The sequence below is a fragment of the Microcaecilia unicolor genome, chromosome 5 (assembly GCF_901765095.1).
Source record: "Microcaecilia unicolor chromosome 5, aMicUni1.1, whole genome shotgun sequence".
Taxonomy (NCBI): Eukaryota; Metazoa; Chordata; class Amphibia; order Gymnophiona; family Siphonopidae; genus Microcaecilia; species Microcaecilia unicolor.
In genome coordinates this window covers 197397731-197421171 of record NC_044035.1, presented here as the reverse complement: position 1 = coordinate 197421171, position 23441 = coordinate 197397731, and the positions used below count along the sequence as shown (strand labels likewise).

At 43.2% G+C, this 23441-nt stretch overlaps 2 protein-coding genes across 3 annotated transcripts in view; one reads left to right on the top strand and one right to left on the bottom strand.

Moving 5' to 3' along the window:
• Positions 1–23441, top strand: part of ATP6V0D1 (ATPase H+ transporting V0 subunit d1) — a 590366-nt gene that overhangs the window by 510876 nt on the left and 56049 nt on the right. The gene's annotated exons all lie outside the window — the stretch shown is intronic.
• Positions 15072–23441, bottom strand: part of HSD11B2 (hydroxysteroid 11-beta dehydrogenase 2) — a 515757-nt gene continuing 507387 nt past the window's right edge. For both annotated transcript variants that reach the window (XM_030203692.1, XM_030203693.1), the window contains one exon: positions 15072–16860. In XM_030203692.1, the coding sequence (XP_030059552.1) occupies positions 16499–16860 (362 nt within the window). In that variant the 3' untranslated portion in view covers positions 15072–16498. The remainder of the gene's footprint in view (positions 16861–23441) is intronic.

Here is a 23441-nt window from a genome sequence, read left to right as displayed (position 1 = left end):
AAGAGGGGGAGTGCTCCGGGAGATGCGATAATCACAAGCTTAGACGCAGAGAAGGCGTTCGATAAGATCTTGTGGGAGTATTTGTTTTGGGTTTTGCCTCAATTTGGGATAATGGGAGAATTTTTGGGAGGGATACGTACACTATATAGCCATCCCACAGCTCAGATTTTAATCAACGGAGCACTATCTCCGCTTTTTTTCTTAAAAAGGGGCACGAGGCAGGGGTGCCCGCTCTCTCCGATGTTGTTTGTGCTGTCACTTGAACCGTTCGCTATAAAAATTAGGAAGACAGATAAAGTGCAAGGAATAAGAGTGGGATCTCAGGAATTCAAAATTAATCTATTTGCAGATGACATGCTCATATACCTAGATCAGGCTTCCTCGACTGTTTCCAATCTAATAGACTTAATTGTTCAATTTGGGTCCTTTTCTGGACTACGAATCAATTTCGATAAGTCGGAGGCCTTACCGGTGTCATCACCTTGCACATGTCAGCATGCGACAGCTTTTCCCTTAGCTTGGTCGACGGGAAAATTAAAGTACCTGGGGGTGTATCTACATAAGGATATGAGAGTGATGTATCGTTGCAATATACAGGATAAGCTAGACAGTCTTAAGAAATTATGCCACCGGTGGAGAGATCTACCGCTCTCCTTATTGGGGAGGGTAGCACTGGTCAAAATGATAATGCTACCAAAAATATTGTACTCCTTACAGATGCTGCCCCTTTGGGTCACACGAAAAGATGAACTGTACTATAAGGGGTTTATTGGGACCTTTATTTGGGCAGGGAAGAGGGCTAGGATAAGTTTTGCTAAATTAACGCTGAACAGGAATAGAGGGGGGTTAAATCTTCCGGACCTGCGTCTGTATAACGTGGCAGCGCTGCTTCGGTGGATATATGAGCTGCATGCCGGATCATCTAAGTTTGCTCCAGACTGTATCTGGCAGGATGAAAAGCTTCCATATTCAGCGTTCAATATTTTGCAGTTAGGGGGGAGCTTGAAAGGAGACTTGCATTTTTTGATTCAGCCATTGAGAAAGGCATGGAATTGGTGGAGGGAGGGCTTGGGAAAGGCTTCCGGGCCGTCTCCGTTTTTGGCAGCAGTGGACAATCCTTTTTTCCCAGCGGGACAGGGAGTGTCGAGGTTTAAGGTATGGGCTAAGAATGGGTGTCGGTATGTGGGTCATTTTGTGGCTGATGGGGAGGAGAAGTTCCCTTCCCTTTGGGCAAGCGCAGGTATACTGGAATCTAGGGCGGGCAGATGTCTTTCCCTTCATGCAATGGAAGCACTATTGTGCGACCTTGTCCTCTATGAAAGATAGGGGACCCAGCTTTTCTAGGCTGGACAAGATGTTTTGTAAGGTGCCGGAGTCTGCAAATAAACTGTCAGTATGGTATTCCATGGGAAAGGAGCAAAAGGAGGCCTCCTTCTTTGCTGGCTTAGCAACTTGGTGGGGGAAGCAGGTCGGGGAGGAAATTACTGTGGATATGCTTGCAAATTATTTTACAGGGGCATTCAAAGCAACCACTAGTGCAAATCTGCAAGAGATGCAGTTTAAGTTATTACATGGTGCTTTTATAACACGAGAAAGAGGGAAGCAGATGGGGCTTTGGGATGATGATACTTGTATGAGATGTAAACATAGGGTAGGCACGCTAATTCATACTTTTTTGGAATGTACCAAATTAGGTGAGTTTTGGGGGGGAGTGTTGAAAGTATTGGAGCGTATGTTGGCAATGAAAGTAGAGTGGTCCTACAGGATTCTGCTATTTGGGGATGAATCTCGAATGCGTGAGCAGGGGCTCCATCAATCGCAGATTAGGTTTGTGTGTGTAGCGCTTCTCTTAGCACGAAAAGTGGTGTTGGCCCAATGGATTTTGGAAGAACCACCGGCTACCCATCACTGGCAGAATAAAATGACGCAAATGGCCAGGTGGGAAAAGGAACGGTGTAAGTCTGCTGGAAGGAGAGGACAGGCATGTGGATCCCTATGGCAGCTGTATGAGGCGTTGTATTCATTACCCCGAACGTCTCCAGGAGCAGAGGGGGGGGGAGGGGGGGGAGAGGGACGGGGGTAGGGTGGGGGGGAGGGTAGGTGGTTGGGGTGGAAGGTTATGTGGGGAGGGGGGAAGGGGGGAAGGGGGAAAAAAAATTAGAAGGAATGGTAGATTGTGTTATTACTTGCTTGTGGGCAACGAGTTGTATATTTGGTTATCAATTTTGTTACTCATTCCTTGTGTGAATCGACAGTAGAGCGGTGATCTTGTAGTTGTTGGAAAGGTACGAGTCAGTTGGCTCACTGTGTTGGCATGTGATGTAACATTTCCTTCAATAAAAATATTTTCAAAAAAAAAAAAATAAATAAAAATCAAAATTGCTGTATGTTAGCAACCTGCTGTATAGTTACATCGAGGTTTGATGGATGTTATATGCAGAACTCTGTATGACAATGTTTATGTTGCTGCAGTATCAATAAAAAATCGTTTAAACATTAAAAATAACTTTGTTGGAGCTCTTACTTCTGTGTTTGGGTTGGTCACATGGGCTTGGCTTTCTTCCACCCTGACTTTGCTTTGCGACACTTATAGTATATCAGAAACAGAAAGTATGTGAGGGAATCCATGGGACCACTAGATCATGAAGGAGCAAAAGGGGCACTCAGAGAGGTAAGCATCCCAGAGTGCTGAAAGAACTCAAATATGAAATTTCTGATCTTCTGTTAGTGATCTGTAACCTATTATTAGAGATCATCCATAGTACCTGAAGATTGAAGGATGGAAAATTTAACACTGATTATTTTTTGAAAGGGTTCCAAGGGTAATCCATGTAATTACAGTCTGGTAACCCTGACTTCAGTGCCGGGCAAAATAGTGGAAACTATTATAAAGAATAAAATTACAGAAGACATAGACAAACATGATTTAATGGGAAAGTCAGCATGGATTGATCCAAGGGAAGTCTTTCCTTGCCAATTTGCTTTATTTCTTTGAAGGTGTGAGTAAACATATGAATAAAGCCAGTTGATGCAGTGTATCTAGATTTTCAGAAAGCTTTTGACAAAGTTCCTCATGAGAGATTCCTGAGAAAATTAAAGAGTCATGGGATAGGAGGCAATGTGCTTCTGTGGATTAGGAATTGGTTATTGGACAGAAAACAGAGGGTAGGGAATGGCCATTTTTCTCAATGGAGGAGGGCGAGTAATGGCATGCTGCAGGGATCTGTACTGAGACTGGTGCTATTTAATATATTAATAAATGATCTGGAAATCTGAATGACGAGTGAGGTGGTTAAATTTGCAGATGATACAAAACTATTCAAAGTTGTCAAAACACTTGCGGACTGTGAAAAATTGTAGGAAAACGTTAGGAAACTGGAAGACTGGGCATCCAAATGGCAGATGAAATATAATGTGGACAAATGCAAAATGATGTACATTGGGAAGAATAATCTGAATCATAGTTAACCTGATACTAGGGTCCACCTTAGGAGTCTGCACCCAAGAAAAGATCTAGGTGTAATTGTAGACAATACGCTGAAACCTTCTGTCCAGTGTGTGGCAGTGACCAAAAAAGCAAATAGGATGCTAGGTGTGATTTCACCTTGGATATTGTGTTCAGTTCTGGTTGTAGTATCTCTAAAAAAGATATAGCAGAATTAGAAAAAGTTCAAGGAAGAGCGACCTAAATGATAAAGAGGATTTAGATCCTCTTATATGGAGAAAGGCTAAAGAGGTTAGGGTTCTTGAGCTTGGAAAAGAGAAAGTTGAGTGGAGATATGATTGAGGTCTACAAAATCCTGAGTTGTGTAGAACGAGTAGAAGTGAATCGATTTTTTTTTTTACTCTTTTAAAAAGTATAAAGTCTAGGGGATACTCAAATTGTATGGAAATACTTTTAAAACAAATAGGAGGAAATATTTTTTCACTCAAAGGAATAATAAAGCTCTTGTATTCATTGCCAGAGTATGTGGTATCAGTAGTTTAAAAAAGGTTTGGACAACTTCCTGGAGGAAAAGTCCATAGTCTGTAATTGAGATGGGCATGGGGGAAACCATTGGTTGCCCTAGGATTGGTAGGTTGGCCCTGGATTGGTAGCATGGAATGTTGCAACTGTTTGGGTTTCTGCCAGGTACTTGTGACCTGGATTGTCCACTGTTGGAAGCAGTATTGGTCTGACCCAATATGGCTGTTCTGATTTTATTAATGCATCACCACCAAGAAATGTACTGCAGAAGAAATAGCTAATTCCTGTCCATTGGAATCTTCCTTAATACCTTTTGTTCTCATAAAGTTTGTAGAAAGGGCACTGTGAAACACTTCTGTATTGGTGACAATTTTAGAACCCAAATTCCATAACCTGTGTGTAATTTTGTTTCATTTTTAACAAGCATTAAAAATTTTAGTGGGCACTAAACATCTTACAAAATAGTGTATACTAAGATGAAAAAAATGACATGAAGTAAAAATGAAAGATAAAATGAAATGAAGGAAGAAAAATACAAAAAGAAATTAAACATTTTCTGCCTGCACATTCTGGCCTGGAAGACCACAAACCTTCAGGTTCTCTTGATTCTGTGTCTTTTTGAAGGACCATTCAATCTTCTAAACTTAGATCTCTTTTACTAAAACTTAGTTTGCACTAAAGACATTGGCATGCACTAAGTGCCACCTGGCCCATTGGTTTAAAATATGACACCCAACATTTAGCATATGCTAATTCCATAAGTACGTGCTAAATTTGAGTGAAACGGCCCCTTAGAAAATAGGTTAAAATGTCATGGGTTTTGCACTACAGTAACTAGATGATTCTATGACCACAGAGTGAATTTGCTTAATGTTAATGTTTTGGTTTGTCATTTCAGGAAAAGGCCTTCTGACAGTATTGCCAGTCTGAATTTGCATCCTCTTGTGAATTTATATGAATCATGGCTTTAATTTACATTCTTCCATGTCACCTTGCTTTAGCAGAGACCAAAATATCATGACAAGATGGGAGTAGCTCAGTTAATTAATGATTATTAATATTAATCATTTGTATGACACTGCATATTTTAGTTAATGTGAGACATTCTATGCTCCTTTGAGCTTACAATCTCATCAAGAGCAGTACACATAGTGTAGCCATGGCATATTGACAAAAAATAAATAGGAGATCTTGTGTTTAAAAAACAGTAAGACCACAATTCTCATCTTACATTTCCAAAAGCAGCGGATTGTTTGTATTAATTCACAGCTTTTGACACTTGCTGTCTTTTATTTGTTTTCTGATCCTGGTGGCTGTTTTATGCACTGAGAGCTGGAAAATTATTCAGCACAGGTTGTGAGATTCTCTGGCACGTGTGTGTGGCTTGCATAGGTGGAGCAGGCTACCATTAGAGCTCTGCAGGCAATTAAATTGTAAATTTAATTTACGGCATTTATACCCCGCTCTTTCCCGCTCAATAGCAGGTTCAGTGCAGCTTACAAGGTATGGTGCAAAGTATCACACAGATAACACAAAGTATGGTACAAGTATCGAGAGAAGATCCAGTTATAAAGAGTAGGACGATAGGAAGAAGAGTGGGGGAGAGGATTGGAGTGCTAGTGCTGTGGATTGAGTTCGAGAATTAGGTTGGGTTGTTTGGGTAAGCTTGTTTGAAGAGGTAAGTTTTCAGCAGCTTTCGGAAGGGAAGGTGTTGGTTGTTCGGATGTGTCGAGGTATGGCGTTCCAGAGTTGGCTGCCTATAACGGAGAAGTTGGATGCATAGTAGGTTTTGTATTTGAGGCCTTTGCAATTCGGAAGATGAAGATTGAGATATGTACGAGAGGATTTGGATCCGTTTCTGGCTGGAAGATCGATCAAGCTGGTCATGTAGCTTGGAGCTTCGCCATGGAGAGTTTAGAAGCTTTTCTGTTTATTCAGTTTGTTGCTGAATAAGTTTAACTGTCAGTATTAATTATTGTACTATTTTTTGTGTATTTTAGATTATGTATTATAAGACACGTGAAGGGGCATAATCGAACAGGGCGCCCAAGTTTTCCTGGGGCCGTCCTCGCAGGATGGCTCCGTGAAGGGGCGGGGAAACCCGTATTATCGAAACAAGATGGGCGTCCATCTTTCATTTCGATAATACAGTCGGGGACACCCAAATCTCAACATTTAGGTCACCCTTAGAGATGGTCGTCCCCGGTTTACGGCAATAATGGAAACCGAGGACACCCATCTCAGAAACGACCAAATCCAAGCCATTTGGTTGTGGGAGGAGGCAGCATTTGTAGTGCACTGGTCCCTATCACATGCCAGGACACCAACGGGGCATCCTAGGGGGGCACTGCAGTGGACTTCAGAAATTGCTCCCAGGTGCATAGCTCCCTCACCTTGTGTGCTGAGCCCCCCAACCCCCCCCCCCAAAAAAAAAAAACCCACTCCCCACAACTGTACACAACTACCATAGCCCTAAGGGGTGAAGGGGGCACTTACATGTGGGTACAGTGGATTTCTGATGGGTTTTGAAGCCTCACATTTACCACAAGTGTAACAGGTAGGGGGGTGGGTGGGCCTGGGTCCACCTGCCTGAAGTGCCCTGCAGTACCCACTGAAACTGCTCCATGGACCTGCATACTGCTGTCATGGAGCTGGGTATGACATTTGAGGCTGGCAAAAAAAAATTTTAAGTATTTTTTTTAGGGTGGGAGGGGGTTGGTGACCACTGGGGGAGTAAGGGGAAGCCATCCCCTATTCCCTCCGGTGGTCATCTGGTCAGTTCAGGCACCATTTTGAAGCTTCGTAGCAAGAAAAAATGGACCAATTAAAGTCGGCCAAGTGCTCGTCAGGGACGCCCTTCTTTTTTCCATTATCGGCCAAGGACACCCATCTCTTAATCACGCCCCAGTCCCGCCTTTGCTATGCTGCCGACATGCCCCCGTGAACTTTGGTCGTCCCCGCGACGGAAAGCAGTTGAGGGCGCCCAAAATCGGCTTTCGATTATGCCGATTTGGGCAACCCTGAGAGAAGGACGCCCATCTCCTGATTTGTGTCGGAAGATGGGTGCCCTTCTCTTTCGAAAATAAGCCTGATAGAGTGGTAAATAGAAATAAATAGCATTTAAAATTTTCCATGATGTGTTATCCCCTGATATTTAAACATTGCAGTCAGCCTTTGAAGTCAATGCTGACCGTGATGTTTAAATTTATACCCATATTTATTGCCAGACCGTACCCAGATACCAGCACTGACTAGCCAGGTATAAAACAGGAGCCAAAGTTAATGGAGTACTACCAATATTCAGCACCAGTATCCAGATAACTATCTAGACAATTTAGGACAGCAAAAATAGCTGAGTCCCTTCTTGCTTGTTTAGCTCGGTCTCTAGTCCATCCCTGCACTATCCAGACAGTGCCAGAGTGATCAGTAAAAGCTTTTCAGTATTGTCTGGATAGTGCCACTATAAATCAATGACTGGCCCTGGTGAGCGGCATTTAGGAGCATTTTCTACCTGAAGAGATGCCACTAAATATCAACCCCTTGATTTTTATTATAAATCTTACATTCCTTTAAATGAAAATCTCCTTTCCAATTATTGTAGTGTGCTGTGCTCTTTCTTTTCCCAATATTTAATTCTCCATTCCAGTTTTCTGCTTTTACCTTTAATTCCCTTTTCTTTCTCCCACTTCTTTTCTTTTTTCCTTTCCTGTTTCTTCTTGAACCCTACCCTTTAATTAGAGACCATCTCTCCCCCTCCTCTTTCCCCCAGCATCGGCTTTCCAGGCTTTTTTCTTCTGATCTGGATGTCTCAAATTCAGACTTCTATGTCCTTTCTAACATATGGGGCTATTTATCTCCAAAAGGATAGAGGAACTGATAAATAAGCAGTGCCAGACTAAGTAGTTCAATTTTAGCACGAACTACATCTCATTTTTTAAAGTCATAATTAGTCCATATCTGAGGCTGAAATTTGGCAGGATTATGCAGTTTATATCCTCCTCTCTAGTGGTATAAATAAGTCATATACCCCATTTTTGGTACCTTTTCGCTCAGCAGAACACAATTTTAGTGTACTTTAAGTGTTAATTTATGTTCATGCTTTGTATATGGAATTTTTTCCAGTTCAAGAAAGTTTGCTCAGAATTAGTGTACTACTTAAATTTCAGTTTAGTGCAGAAACTTCTTGAGATTAAGTATGGTTCTAACTTCCAATTGATTTCAATGGAAAGTCAATTGTAAGTTAAAATAAGCCATCAAAGATATGAGGTCCCTAAATTGGGGACCACAGAAATGAGGTTCTCAATTTTGTTAGGTTGATCGTGAGCCCTTGGGCTTAGGCCGAGTCCTAGAACAGACCTAGGCCGAGGCCTAAGGCAAACCAAGCTCACACTATATAGAGACAACGTGCTTCGAAGCACACTCAGGGAGACCAGGGAGCACCACCAGAAAGGGAAATAGACCACTCGTATGGGTCGCAAGGCTGAACTGGAACCCAAACATCCCTTTGCCGGCATAATACCCTATATACCCACTAACCCATTCTCCTACCCAACTGTCAACCCCAGTGAATCTACTTGCTCACCCCAACCATTTATCCATGTCCCAGCCCACCTACCACTTACCTCATCAATCAAGCCATCTACCCATTTCACCCATTCACTCAACCCCTGCCTGCCTAGGGCTGGTGAGAGTGGGTGGAAGTTACGTGGCTACCAGGGAGATAAGAGGATGGGCAGGGGCTAAGTTGGTGATACTTTTAGCATAGGGGGTGTCTTGAGGCTCTCTGGTCCCAGAATAGCATCTCCTTGTCTCGGTCCAGAGTCATTCACAACTGGACAAAGGCTCCAATGTAATGGTTTTCATGGCTGAACATTCGCTTTTATCTTTAGGTGATGGCTGGGCAGCTGAATATTATCGCCGTTATATAAATACTGAAAGTAGCATTTGCAAGTGTCCATGGAAGGTGATCTACAGCGCATGTGGAATAACTGTAACACCATAAAATGTAGAGTATGCAGTGATATTTTTAAAACAGTTAATGGTGATCCAGCTTCCATGAAGATTTGTGAAAGTGAAACTGCTTACCTGTAATAACTGTTCTGATGCCAGCTATATATGAATCCCATTACTACTTCTCTTGCTGGCATAGAAGATATTTCTAGAGTTTTCTAAGAAAGCTTTCTTGATGGTGTTCTATACGTTGCTGAACCTGTGGTCATTCAATTTCTTTAGGCTTAAGTAGAGAGGTGTGGTAGCCGTGTTAGTCCACTTTTAAAGGTAATCAATAGAAATAAAACAAAATAAAACATGGAAAAGAAAATAAGAGGATACCTTTTTTATTGAACATAACTTAATACATTTCTTGATTAGCTTTCGAAGGTTGCCCTTCTTCGTCAGATCGGAAATAAGCAAATGTTGGTAGATTACAGTATATATAAGTGAAACATCAAAGCACTCCAGTGACAGTCCAACAGGATGGGGGTGGATAGGTGAGATATGCATGGAAACAGGAGGGGGACAAAGCAGTACCATTTTCAAAGCAGTACAATTTTCAAAGCAGTACATTCTTATGGTTTATAATGGGCTAGAAAACCCAGATCTCTGTTAAGTCCTGTCTGGTGGGTGTCAAATTATTTAATCATTCTGACTTCAAATTTAGGCTTAGAAAGAAGTAGGGAAGTTATGATGGGAAAGAGCCGTTATCTACAAACTAGCCCTTCAAACAATACTTCCCGTATTATTTCAAATGAGTGCACATCTTCTTTGTGGCAGCCATGTCTTTGAATATTGCCCTAATGTATGTGAATAGAGGCAAACAGCTGCACTGGAGCCACAGACATTGGTTCATGGGCAAGAAGAGGATGTTAGAACTGAAAGCCATCATGCCACAGGTATGTATGGCTGGCCGCTGTGTGTCTGAATGCTTCTTCATCAGCATGGACCATACAAAGAGCATGATGGCAAGGTCACAGATGTTACATGGACAAAGAGTTGGAAACTGTAATGGTGGGGGGGGGGGGGGGGGGAAGAGTTGAGAGAAGATGGAGAAAAGACCATTGTAAAGGGGAGAGAGAAGGGGTAAGGGGATAAGGGAGGGAGATGGATATGAGGTGAGAAACCTGAGCAGAAGGACAGAATAAGGAGGGGAAAGGGGAAAAGAGTGTAAGTAAACAGGTGATGGGAAAATGAGGAACGGAGAGAGAGTGGGGGGGAAGAGGGTGTTCAGGGAGAGCTTATTTCAACAAATACGTTGAGCACATCTTTTGTGGGTTTCAGCTAGTAAGTATAGATTTTTTGTTTATATATATACAGCTGTCTAGTGGAGCTGATAGGACCAAACTAGTAACAGAAGTGAGAAAGGCATGGGGTAAACACAGAAAATCCTTAGGTATAATGATGGAAAAGTAACATCTGAGATTAGATAGGCTCTGTAGTACTACATCTGAGAAGTTCTGAGAGAAGAGGACATTTCTCTCGTAAGTGAACGCTACTTTGCTTTGTGCTTTGGGAACTTAAAGATTGGGGTTTAAAGGAGGAATTGTAGGTTAGTGTTAGGCAAAAATAAAAATATAAAAAGCAAATTTTAAGAACTAATCTCCATAGTCTTTTCCACTTAGTTTTAAAAGCTTTGTACCTCAGCATTAACAGAATCTAACAGCCACTGCAGGATCTAATTTAGTATTCCCACCCACCCCTAGGACAACTCTTCATTTGTAGTCAGTTATTTTAATTAGGGTAACAAGCAAGGAGTGCTCTTACTGAGTTTTAAATACATTTCATTACCATCTAAGAAGGAAACACTAAATAAATCACACAATATACTATATAAACTAAAAGACACTTTTATATTAGGCTAATATTCTTAATACTGTAGCAAGTTTTAAATTATTGAAAAACTCAAAAACACTAAGATGGAGTCAGTAGTCCAGCAGCGAGAGGGGTGCTATCCAGTCTTTTTCATTGTATGATTATCTCCCAGTTGGTGAGATGTCATATGTGTGTGCCCGATGCAAAGAGCTCCTAGCTCTTAGAGAACATGTCCATTCTCTTGAGGCTAGAGTAGCAGACTTGGTGGAGCTGAGGGAGACAGAGAGATACATAGAGGAGACCTGCAGGGATGTTGTAGAGAAGTCCCACCTCCAGTCTGGTAGCCCTTGTGCTTCCCTGGAGGAGGGAGGTCTCCTAGAAGGAGAGCATCACCCTGGTGAAGTAGGAAGTACTCCTGTAGCCAGGACCTGCCCACCAGGGGATGTACTATCCTCTTGCACCGAGGATATGTCTCCAAGTGCTGCCCGGGAGGGAAAGGTTAGGACAGCTGTTGTAGTTGGTGAATCGATTATTAGGCATATAGATAGCTGGGTGGCTGGTGGACGTGAGGATCGCCTGGTGACTTGCCTGCCTGGTGCAAAGGTGGCGGACCTCACGCGTCACCTAGATAGGATTCTAGATAGTGCTGAGGAGGAGTCGGCTGTCTTGGTACATGTGGGTACCAATGACGTAGGAAGATGTGGGAGAGAGGTTCTGAAAGCCAAATTTAGGCTCTTAAGTAGAAAGCTCAAATCCAGATCCTCTAGGGTAGCATTTTCTGAACTGCTACCTGTTCCACGCGCAGGGCCCAAGAGACAGGCAGAGCTCCGGAGTTTCAATGCGTGGATGAGATGATGGTGCATGGAGGAGGGTTTTAGATTTGTTAGGAACTGGGCAACATTCTAGGGAAGGGGGAGCCTATTCCGAAAGGATGGGCTCCACCTTAACCAGGGTGGGACCAGGCTGCTGGCGTCGGCATTTAAAAAGGAGATAGAGCAGCTTTTAAACTAGAAATGGGGGGAAGGCCGACAGTCGCTCAAAAGCTACCTCACAAACAGGGAAGATAGGGTTTCTGGATAGTGAGGTTGCACAACAGACCGTGGTAGGCCAGATGCCCTTAAATACAACTAAAGATCAGAAAGATGGCAAATCAGTAGTGTCCAGTACTAAGCATCATGCAAATAGGAACAACAAACATGCTTTTAAATGTCTATATGTAAATGCTAGGAGTCTAAGAAATAAGATGGGAGAGTTGGAATATATTGCAGTTAATGAAAAATTGGATATAATCGGCATTACTGAGACCTGGTGGAAGGAGGATAACCAGTGGGACACTGTCATACCAGGGTACAACGTATATCGTAGTGATAGGGTAGACCGGACTGGTGGAGGGGTAGCATTGTATATTAACGAGAGCCTTGACTCATAGATTACAAATTCAGCAGGACACAAATCACACCCTTGAATCATTGTGGGTTGAAATTCCATGTATAAAAGGGAAAAGGACGGTGATAGGAGTGTACTACCGTCCGCCTCGCCAGGATGAGCAGGTAGACGCAGAAATGATAAAAGAAATCAGAGACGCAAACAAAATGCGCAATGTGATAATGGGTGACTTCAATTATCCAAATATAGACTGGGTAAATGTAACATCGGGACACGCTAGAGAGGTACAATTCCTTGATGAAATCAAGGACAGCTTTATGGAGCAGCTGGTGCAGGAGCCGACGAGGGAAGGAAAAATTCTAGACTTGGTCCTCAGTGGAGCGCATGATCTGGTGAGGGACGTTATGGTACTGGGGCCGCTTGATAACAGTGATCATAATATGATCAGTTTTGATATCAACCTTGAAGTAACTATACACAGGAAGTCAAATACGTTAGCGTTTAACTTTAAAAAAGGAGACTATGATAAAATGAGAAGAACGGTGGAAAAAAAACTTAGGGGAACAACTGAGAGGGTAAAAACTGTACAACAGGCATGGACACTGTTCAAAAATACCATCCTGGAGGCCCAGGCCAAACATATTCCACAAATTAGAAAAGAAAGACGGAACTCCAAAAGATGGTTGAAAAGTGAAGTGAAGGAAGCTATTAGGGCTAAAAGATATGCCTTCAGAAAATGGAAGAAGGAACCGTCTGAAAATAACAAGAAGCAGCATAAGGAGTGTCAAAGCAAATGCAAGGTGCAGATAAAGAAGGCCAAGAGGGATTATGAAAAAAAGATAGCATTAGAGGCAAAAAAGCATAGTAAAAAAAATTTCAGTATATTAAAAGCAGGAAGCCAGCAAAAGAATCGGTTGGACCGCTGGATGACCGAGGGGTAAAAGGGGCGATCAAGGAAGACAAAGACGTAGCAGAGAGATTGAATGAATTCTTTGCTTCAGTCTTCACCGAGGAAGATTTGGGTGGGATACCGGTGTCGGAAATGATATTTCAAGCGGACGAGTCGGAGCAACTTACTGACTTCACGGTAAACCTGGAGGACGTAATGGGGCAGTTCGGCAAACTGAAGAGTAGCAAATCTCCTGGACCGGATGGTATTCATCCTAGAGTACTGATAGAACTGAAAAATGAGCTTGCGGAGCTACTGCTAGTGATATGCAATTTATCCTTAAAATCGAGCGTGGTACTGGAAGACTGGAGGGTGGCCAATGTAACGCCCATTTTTAAAAAAGGTTCCAGGGGAGATCCGGGAAATTATAGACCGGTGAGTCTGACGTCAGTGCCGGGGAAAATGGTAGAAGCTATTATTAAAAACAAAATTACAGAGCACATCCGAGGACATGGATTACTGAGACCGAGTCAGCACGGCTTTTGTGTGGGGAAATCTTGCCTGACCAATTTACTTCAATTCTTTGAAGGAGTAAACAAACATGTGGACATAGGGGAGCCGGTTGATATTGTGTACCTGGATTTTCAAAAGGCGTTTGACAAGGTACCTCATGAAAGGCTACATAGGAAATTGGAGGGTCATGGGATAGGAGGAAATGTCCTATTGTTGATTAAAAACTGGTTGAAGGATAGGAAACAGAGAGTGGGGTTAAATGGGCAATATTCACAATGGAGAAGGGTAGTTAGTGGGGTTCCTCAGGGGTCTGTGCTAGGACCGCTGCTTTTTAATATATTTATAAATGATTTAGAGATGGAAGTAACTAGCGAGGTAATTAAATTTGCTGATGACACAAAGTTATTCAAAGTCATTAACTTGCGACAGGATTGTGAAAAATTACAGAAGGACCTTACGAGACTGGGAGACTGGGCGGCTAAATGGCAGATGACATTTAATGTGAGCAAGTGCAAGGTGATGCATGTGGGAAAAAAGAACCCGAATTATAGCTACGTCATGCAAGGTTCCACGTTAGGAGTTACGGACCAAGAAAGGGATCTGGGTGTCGTCGTCGATAATACACTGAGGAGGAGTGGCCTAGTGGTTAGGGTGGTGGACTTTGGTCCTGGGGAACTGAGGAAATGAGTTTGATTCCCACTTCAGGCACAGGCAGCTCCTTGTGACTCTGGGCAAGTCACTTAACCCTCCATTGCCCCATGTAAGCCGCATTGAGCCTGCCATGAGTGGGAAAGCGTGGGGTACAAATGTAACAAAAAAAAACCTTCTGCTCAGTGTGCTGCTGCGGCTCGGAAAGCGAATAGAATGTTGGGTATTATTAGGAAAGGTATGGAAAACAGGTGTGAGGATGTTATAATGCTGTTATATCGCTCCATGGTGCGACCGCACCTTGAGTATTGTGTTCAATTCTGGTCACCGCATCTCAAGAAAGATATAGTGGAATTGGAAAAGGTGCAGCGAAGGGCGACGAAAATGATAGCGGGGATGGGACGTCTTCCCTATGAAGAAAGACTAAGGAGGTTAGGGCTTTTCAGCTTGGAGAAGAGACGGCTGAGGGGAGACATGATAGAGGTATATAAAATAATGAGTGGAACAGGTGGATGTGAAGCGTCTGTTCACGCTTTCCAAAAATACTAGGACTAGGGGGCATGCGATGAGACTACAGCGTAGAAAATTAAAACAAATCGGAGAAAATTTTTCTTCACCCAACGCGTAATTATACTCTAGAATTCGTTGCCGGAGAACGTGGTGAAGGCGGTTAGCTTGGCAGAGTTTTAAAAAGGGTTAGACGGTTTCCTAAAGGACAAGTCCATAAACCGCTACTAAATGGACTTGGGAAAAATCCACAATTCTGGGAATAACATGTATGGAATGTTTGTACATTTGGGAAGCTTGCCAGGTGCCCTTGGCCTGGATTGGCCGCTGTCGTGGACAGGATGCTGGGCTCGATGGACCCTTGGTCTTTTCCCAGTGTGGCATTACTTATGTGTACTTATCATGAATATCCAAAATAGATGATGCTTGTGGTCTTTATTAGCTTAAGTTTCTGTGACCTTTCAATGTGAAAACGACTGAAGGTTTTTGGTGTAGGAACAGACAAACAACACAGAAACTACAAAACAGAACTCATGTAGACTTCTAGCTAAATTTAAATCAGCAATTGTTGGGATTGTTACACTATGAGCAGTCACTTGCAAATACAAGGGATTTTCTGTTCCATGTTTTAATCTCTCTGCTTTTCTTCGAACCCAGCAACTGCAGTGAAATGTTTTGGCCAGGATCATTAACTGTAGCTCCTGGCATTTGGAATCTAGGATATATACATCTTCAGTCTGCAGCTAGAACCTCTCCATCCTTCCAAGGGCTGTAAATGTTATCTCCACAACATCTTCATCACTGGCTGCCTTGAGGAGAAACAGATTGGGAATTAAATCTGGATCTTCTATATAGCAATCTATATCTAAACAGCTTAACTCTCTTCCTCCAGAAATTGTATTTAAATATGATTTTGCTGCCAGCTGCATATCCTCAGAAAAGTCTACATATTTATATGGGATTGGTGTTTCCTGGGTGTTTTGTGAAATTTACTATTTGGGAAATAGGACTGTCAACCGGGTATATAATGAGCCAGTTTTGCAATTTGTGGTGACATAATTTATACATAGTACTACAAAAACAAATCACCTGTATAGCAAAAACAAATCACCTGTATAGCTCACCATTCTTACAAAAGAACATAGTAAGCGATAATTTTTGTTATTGCTGCAGCCTAGGCAAAATGATCTAAGCAGATAATCAGCACCGTTCTTCTTTTTGATATAGTAAAGCCATCAGCAATCAGAAGACAAATATCATGACATCTTCCTCTTGTGTTTCCTGGTTTTAGTAAATTCCTGAGGCAAAACAGGTGTAATAACATTTCTTTTTTACGTTCCTGTTATACACCATTATACAGCAAAGTTGAGTCAAGGTGCAGAGGTGCTATTTATCATGTAAAAAGGTATACTTGTCACCTTTATATAGGCAGAAGGTGCACAGCTAGAGTGATTCTGAAGGAGGCAGTTTCTGAAAACCAGCTTAGCCATGGTAAAATATGTTCCTCTTTCATTCCAAAGAATAAAATACCAAAATGTTTCAGACAGAAAAGGATTAGACTAAGAATGAGTAAGATAAGTTGAAAGTTTTAGGAAAATAAATTAGTACTCAGGCTATGATTATTATAAATGCAAACAAGTGAAAACAAAACCCAGTACATTTCTTCTTTAGAAAAAAGATTTTCTTCTACAAAACCTGGTGTCAGAAAATGAATGATTAAATTCTCAATATATTACTACCCTAAGACTTGTAGAAACAGCTGTATCACTATGGTGAGGCATTCATTCTTCTACAACTTCCTTTTGCTGCTTGTGTAGAGCCCTGGGGATGACCTTATTGTTTAAAAAGAACCCTCTGAAGAACCTATCACTGACAAAGAAAGGCATGTGGTTTCCAATGAAGTATATCAACCATAACCCTTTTCCTGTAAAGTATCTCACTTTGGGCTCAGCAGCAAGCAGGGCATCAGTGATACACTCCACCACAGGGGCAAGGTCCTCGCTTGCCATATCGCCGATTTTCAGGAAAAGCCTCTTGATTTCAGAAACATATTCTTCACCATAGTCTTGGAGAAGCTCTTCTGGTAGGCTAGCCAAGTGGTGTTCATGCTGATGTTCCCACCGTGACAGATCATTAAAGGGGCCTGGAAGAAACCAACAAAAAGAAAATTACAACCCAACAATGTGTGATAGACAAAGTTCCTCAGAGCTAGTTGATAGGGAGGATCTGGAGCATTCTGCTTTCTGTTTAATAATTCACCCTTCTCTTATAAACTTGTTGAGGATCAGCTCATAACCTTCATGTCAAGGTGGCTGCAAGTTCCTAGATTTTGGGAAATTAGTTGGTGGAATACCTTAAGGAGGGCATAGGTGGATCATAGGTGGTCAGTGGCCCAACTGTTTGTGGAGGCTAAAGGGGGCGGGCTTAGGGGTGGTGCCAGGGGTGGGGCTTACATCCATAATTGTCTGACAACACAAAGAAAAAATAAAAGTAAAATAGTCACAATTAATACCTTTAACAATTCAACATCAGATCCTCCAAAATATTATAAAACCATATCTGATGTTATGACAAACAAACTAAAATTAATTTAAAGTGTTGATGTCACCTTAGTACACACAATCTCGCCACTGCAAAACACTATATACAAACTTGTGCAAAAACACACTCAGAACCTTATCAAACCATAACAGCACTAATTCCAAGGACAGGACGAGCTACAACCTTATGTGTGGAAAGGCAGCACTGTAATTACACCAGGCTCTAAAACAATACACTACCTAGTGAAAAAAACAAAACCAAAAGGGCTGCAAATAGTACACACTAGCAGAATACTGCACCTTGATCACATATGAAAAACACATGACAACAGTTATAACACAAGGAGCTAGAAATCAAAAGATATCAAGGCAAAATACCTAATTGGAAAGTTACCTCAAGAAGTCAGACTCGGCATGCAGCAATACTAGAGAAATTGAAACTTATGTGCAAAATATCACAGATGCACATTTCAAAAAGCTGACACATTCCAATTTATAAATTCTGAATAAAATACTTTTTTCTACCTTTGTTGTTTGAGCATTTAGTTTTTCTATTTGTTTTGGTCCCAGTGTCTTCTGTTTTATGGTGTCCTCTTTCCATTTGATATTTTTTCACTCACCATGTCCACCATCCTCCTGTGTCCTTATGTGTTCTGTCTACCATCTGTAGCCCTGTCCCTATCCTTCCTCCAGTTGCAGCATCTGCCCTCAAAGCGTTCCGATCCAGCCCTTAAATTCAGCAGTTTCTCCTTCATCCATATTCAGCATTTCTCCTTGCTCCCCTCCCCTCCATTCATGTGCATTTACTTCCTCTGTCTTCCCTCCCCTCCATCCATGGCCAGCATTTCTCCTCTCTTCCCTGCCCTCCTTTCTCTGATGAGGTATTTTCTGTTTCTGTGAGGACGGGACATTGAGCGGGAAGGGAAAGGCTGGAGGCGAGCCACCGCTGCAACTCCATCCATGTCCAGATTTCTCCTCTCTTCCCTCCCCTTCATTCATGTTCCATGTGCATCTCCTTCCTGTCTTCCCTCTCCTCCATCCATCCATGCCCAGCAACTTTCCTCTCTCCCCTGCCCTCCATCCATATCTAGCAAATCTCCTCTCTCACCTGGCCCCTCCATCCATCCATATCTAGCAATTCTCCTCTCTCCCCTACCCTCCCCTCCATGTCCAGTGATTTCTCCTCTCTCCCCTGTCTTCCCCTCCCATCCATGTCCAGCGATTCTCCTCTGCCCCTGTCCTCCTCTCCATGTCCAGCGATTTCTCCTCTCTCCCCTGTCCTCCCCTCCCATGTCCAGCGATTCTCCTCTGCCCTCCCCTCCCATCCATGTCCAACAATTCTCCTTTGCCCCCCTCCCCTCCATGTCCAGTGACTTGCCCCAGCCCCCCTTTTTAGCCCCCCCAGTTCAAGGTGTAACCCAGCCCCACCTGCCTGTCCTCAGCTCCCCGACAGCCCACCATTCCGTTCCTGCCGCAGCTGCCCTGCATTTAAAACCTGTTATTTTAAGTTGCAGCGGTGGCTCGCCTCTAGCCTTTCCCTTCCTGCTCAATGTTCCGCCCTTGCAGAAACAGAAAATACCTCATCAGAGAAAGGCGGGACACTGAGCGGGAAGGGAAAGGCTGGAGCTGCCACTGTGACTTAAAATAACAGGTTTAAACGCAGGGTGGCTGCTTCGGGAATAGAATGGAAGGCATGTCGAGGAGTTGAGGGCGGGCCCTGGTGGGGGGCAGAGGCGGAGGATACAATTTGTTCTCGGCTGTACCAGTGGGGCCACATTGGAGGAGAAAGCAGGTGGGTAAGGTCACAGCTCAAGCCTCTTATATGGGGTGCCTATGTATTTACTCCATTCCCATGTGTGCTTTTGTCAGCTGACATAGGTCCTTCTGCAGGATTTTCTGCATGTACACTTTTTCTTCGTCACTCTCCAGTTCTTGGGCCTCACAATTCCATTTCTAGCCATCCTCTCTTTCTACCTGTAGCCACTTTTTCTTCAACCTGTGCTTTTGCCAGCTGTATTTCTCTCTTCACTTCTTTAAGCTTTGTCTAGTATTCTTTTCTATATTGTTCTTTTTGTGTTTCTCTTTACGGTAGAGCGCCAATTATCCGGATTAACCTCTACAGGTGGGTAGTCCAAATAATTGAAAATCTGGATGATTGGACAAACCGTCCCTTACTAGTCCCTTTCAAATTTCCCTTCCACTGCTTGGCGTGTGCGCCTCACTGCTGCCTGGGAGTTTATCAGGGCATGTATGCACACTACGTTCCAGGGCCGCAGCCAACGACAGTAGCGGCAAGAAAGAGTGAGTAGCAATGAAAAAAGGCAGTCATGGGAGAAGGGGACAATGCTGAGAAGCCTCCCTGTCACTGTTGGCAATGAAGGAAGTGAACACAGGAGCATTGTGGGCTTGCTGCAGTGGCAGCATGTAGGCTGCGGTGCATTGATTACCGGGCCTGGAGCTGAGGAGGGGGATGGAGAAGGAAAAAGATTTATTTAGCCCTCGATGATGATGATGCAGCCCAGAGGGCCACCGGCAGGGGAGAGGGATACGGGGGTGATGCGCTGCTGCTGGGTGGGCCACTGTACAGTGGTCCAGATAATTGAACATCTGGATGATCGGTGTTCAGATAATCGGCGTTCCACTGTATTTCATAAATGCCACCCCTTTTGCCTTTATTCTTTCAGACAATTGTTTGGTGAACCATATTGATTTCCTTTTCTTATTTTTATTCAATTTCCTTACATAAAGATCTGTTGCTATATTTATAGCTCCTTCCAGCTTGGACCACTAAATTCCACTTCTTTAATATCCTCCCAGCTCTTTTTTCAGGTACTCTCTCATTTTAATAATGTCAGCGTGTTTGAAATCTAGGACTTTGAGTTTTTGTGTGTGGACCTGGAAGATGTACTGATCCAAATCAACAAATTAAAGAGCAGTATAAACCCTAGAGTACTGAAAGAACTCAAACATGAAATTGCTGATCTGCTGTTAGTGATCTGTAACCTGTCATAATCAGCAGTAGACCTGAAGATTGGAAGGTAGCCAGTGTAAGGCTGATTTTTTAAAATGGTTTGAGGGAAGAGGAAATTACAGTGCCAGGCAAAATAGTGAGGAGCTGGTTAATGAATAGAAAACAGAGGGTAGGATTAAATGGCCATTTTTTTCAGTGGAGGAGGGTAAATAGTGGAATGCCCAAGGGATCTGTACTGGGACCACTGCTACTTAACATATTTATAAATGATATGGAAATGGAAACAATGAGATGATATTAAATTTACAGATGACACAAAACTATTCAAAGTTGTTAAAATGCATTTGGACTATGAAAAATTGCAGGTAGACTATAGGAAACTGGAAGACTGGGCATCAAAATCTGAAGTATGATGTGGACAAATGCAAAGTGATGCACATTGGGGGAAATAATCCAAATCATAGTTGCCTAATGTTAAGTTCCACTTTAGGAATCAGCACCTAAGAAAAAGACAATATGCTCAAATCTTCCTTCCAGTGTGCTGCAGCAGCCAAAAAAGCAAACAGAATGATAAAAATTATTATGAAAGGAATAGAAAATAAGACATCTAATATAATAATTTGCTCCTTCAATGTTTGAATGTGTCTCACTGGGATCGTAACCATCTCCTGACGTCACGAACACAGTGAGAGACATTGGAACGTTGCAGGAGCAGCTTCAGCCCTTCCACCACATGCACCAACATCTCCCGCCCCTGCCACAACGCCCCCCCCCCCCCCACTGAGGTCGCCGCCGCTCACCCCTCCACCCCACCTGACGTCAGGAGATGTTAATCCTCCAATTTTCTCCACCCAAAAAAGTTTTACCTCCTCCGTAGGACCCCCCCCCTCCCCCTTCTGTCATTTCAGGACCCCCCTTCCCCCACTCTGCCATTTCATGACCCCCCTCTCTGCCCCGCCCCTTCGTAAGAGCCGGCTGTTTAAAAGTTTTTACCTCCTGCACGCAGGGACGCTGCTTCAGACAGCCTTTTCTTTCGCTTCTGTTTCAGCTGTTCCTGTGGTCCCGCACCCATGAGGGCGGGACCACAGGAACAGCTGAAACAGAAGCGAAAGAAAAGGCTGTCTGAAGCGGGGTCCCTGCGTGCAGGAGGTAAAAACTTTTAAACAACAGCTGGCTCTTACGAGGGGGAGGGCCAGAGAGGGGGGAGGGGGTCCTGAAACTACAGAGGGGGGTCCTGAAATGACAGAGGGGGAGGGGGTCCTGAAACAACACAGGGGGGAGGGGATTCCTGGAACCCCTCTGGAAGGGGAGGGGCGGGTCCTAGAAGGGGAGGGGGGTCTTGGATCAGGGGGAGCAAGAGGGGGGAGGGGGATGGGAAGAAGGGGGAGGGGGTCCTGGAACTTGGAGAGGGGAGGGGGATGGGAAGGGGGGGGAGTAGGTCAGCTAATGAGAATTAGAGAGGCCTACTGCCAGGATGACAATCAGTTTAATGGCAAAATAATTTGATATAATGCCTTTCTGTAGTAGAACCAAAGTGGTTTACATATTATGTTTAAATCTCTTTATTAACTCACAATGTACACTCATAATACTTTAACCAATGCAATCAGTTATTACCAATTTGTCAAAATTATTCTCACTTCTTTTCTCTTTTCTTCAGTTTATCTCCCTTCCTTCCCCCCCCCCCCCAATCAGCTCTCTTTCTTTACAGTTCCTATTGATTTAAAAGTGAACATTGTTATAAGACAAGCATCTTCCTGTTTCAGTGATAATAATAAACACATACAACAACGTAACATTGATCCACTGCTAATTATTCCATCATCAAGTCTCCTGTTTCTTCCCATTGCCCTCCCACTGCCCTCCCCCCTACCTATCCCCTTTCATTCCCTCCCCCAACTTCTCCCGTAACCTTCCCCTCAATGTCCTTGTAATTATCAGTCGGGTAGTCTTATAGATTCAATAAGTGACTTCTGGCTGCGGGAGTCATAGTGTTCCAAAAAGGTGACCACACCAATTGCAATTCCTCTCCTGCATCCGAGTCCATGTCTTTTATTCCAATGCGTTCCAAGCGTAACATCCTCATCATTGTTGTCCGCCACTGCGATAACGTGGGGTATTTATTTGTCAACCATTCCTGCAATATAACTTGTCGTGCCACAATGATTGCTTTATTGATAAACATTTTATATCCTTTTGGAATTGGGTGTCCCAAATCTGGCTGTCCAAAGAGTAGTACCGGTTCGCATTTCCATCTGTTCTTCCATAGTTTGGAAATATATTGCACCACGGTTTCCCAAAACTTGAATATGCCTTCACACGACCAAAACATGTGGCCTAAAGTTGCCCCACCGCCTCCACATTTTGGGCATGCTCCCCAAGGGGAGAGCCCCATATGAAAGGCCCGTCTTGGTGGAATATAGAGCCGAAGTGCAAATTTATATTGTTGCTCCCAGTGTATTGGCCAGGCCGATCTGCTTCTGATAGACAAAATGTATGATTTAATGGTCTCCGATGATATGGTTAAAGTTAAGTCTTGTTGCCAGGAGTTGACTAGTTTACCATAGTCCAGTTCTGGCATTGTGTCCCTTATGTGTCTGTGGTGAAATGAAAGGGGCACTTTGTCCTGAGCCCCCAATGTAAAGGCTGTTGACAGTTCTTTCTGAACATCCTCTGCCAGATCTTCCCAGGGCAAGGATGATACATAGTGATGTAGTTGTCCATAATAAAATGCATCTCTGTCCGGCAGGGCAAATTCTGCCTGCAAGTCTGAGAATGGTTTCATTCTGCCCTCTTCTGTAACTACATGTAATATATATTTTATGCCTTTTTCATCCCATCTGCGAAAGACTGAGTACATTTGCCCTGGAGGAAATGCTACGTTACCACAAATCGGTAAGTATGGAGTGTTTTTTGTAGAGAATTTGTGCATTTTACATATCCACCTCCACGCCGCCCTGGCTACCTGTATTATCTGAGTTGATTTCAATAAATTTGGTATTCTTGCCCCCGTAACATGCAAGTAGTTACTAAAGTGAACCCCTGATGTCAATCTCTGTTCTAGTTCTGTGTTAGAGTATTCTTGTGTTTTCCGAAACCAGTCGTTTACATGTCTCATGCCACAAGCCACATTTAGCCATCTAAGATTAAGGAGCCCCAGCCCCCCATATTCCACTGGGATCTGAAGTGTTTCTATGGGAAGCCGTGCTCTTT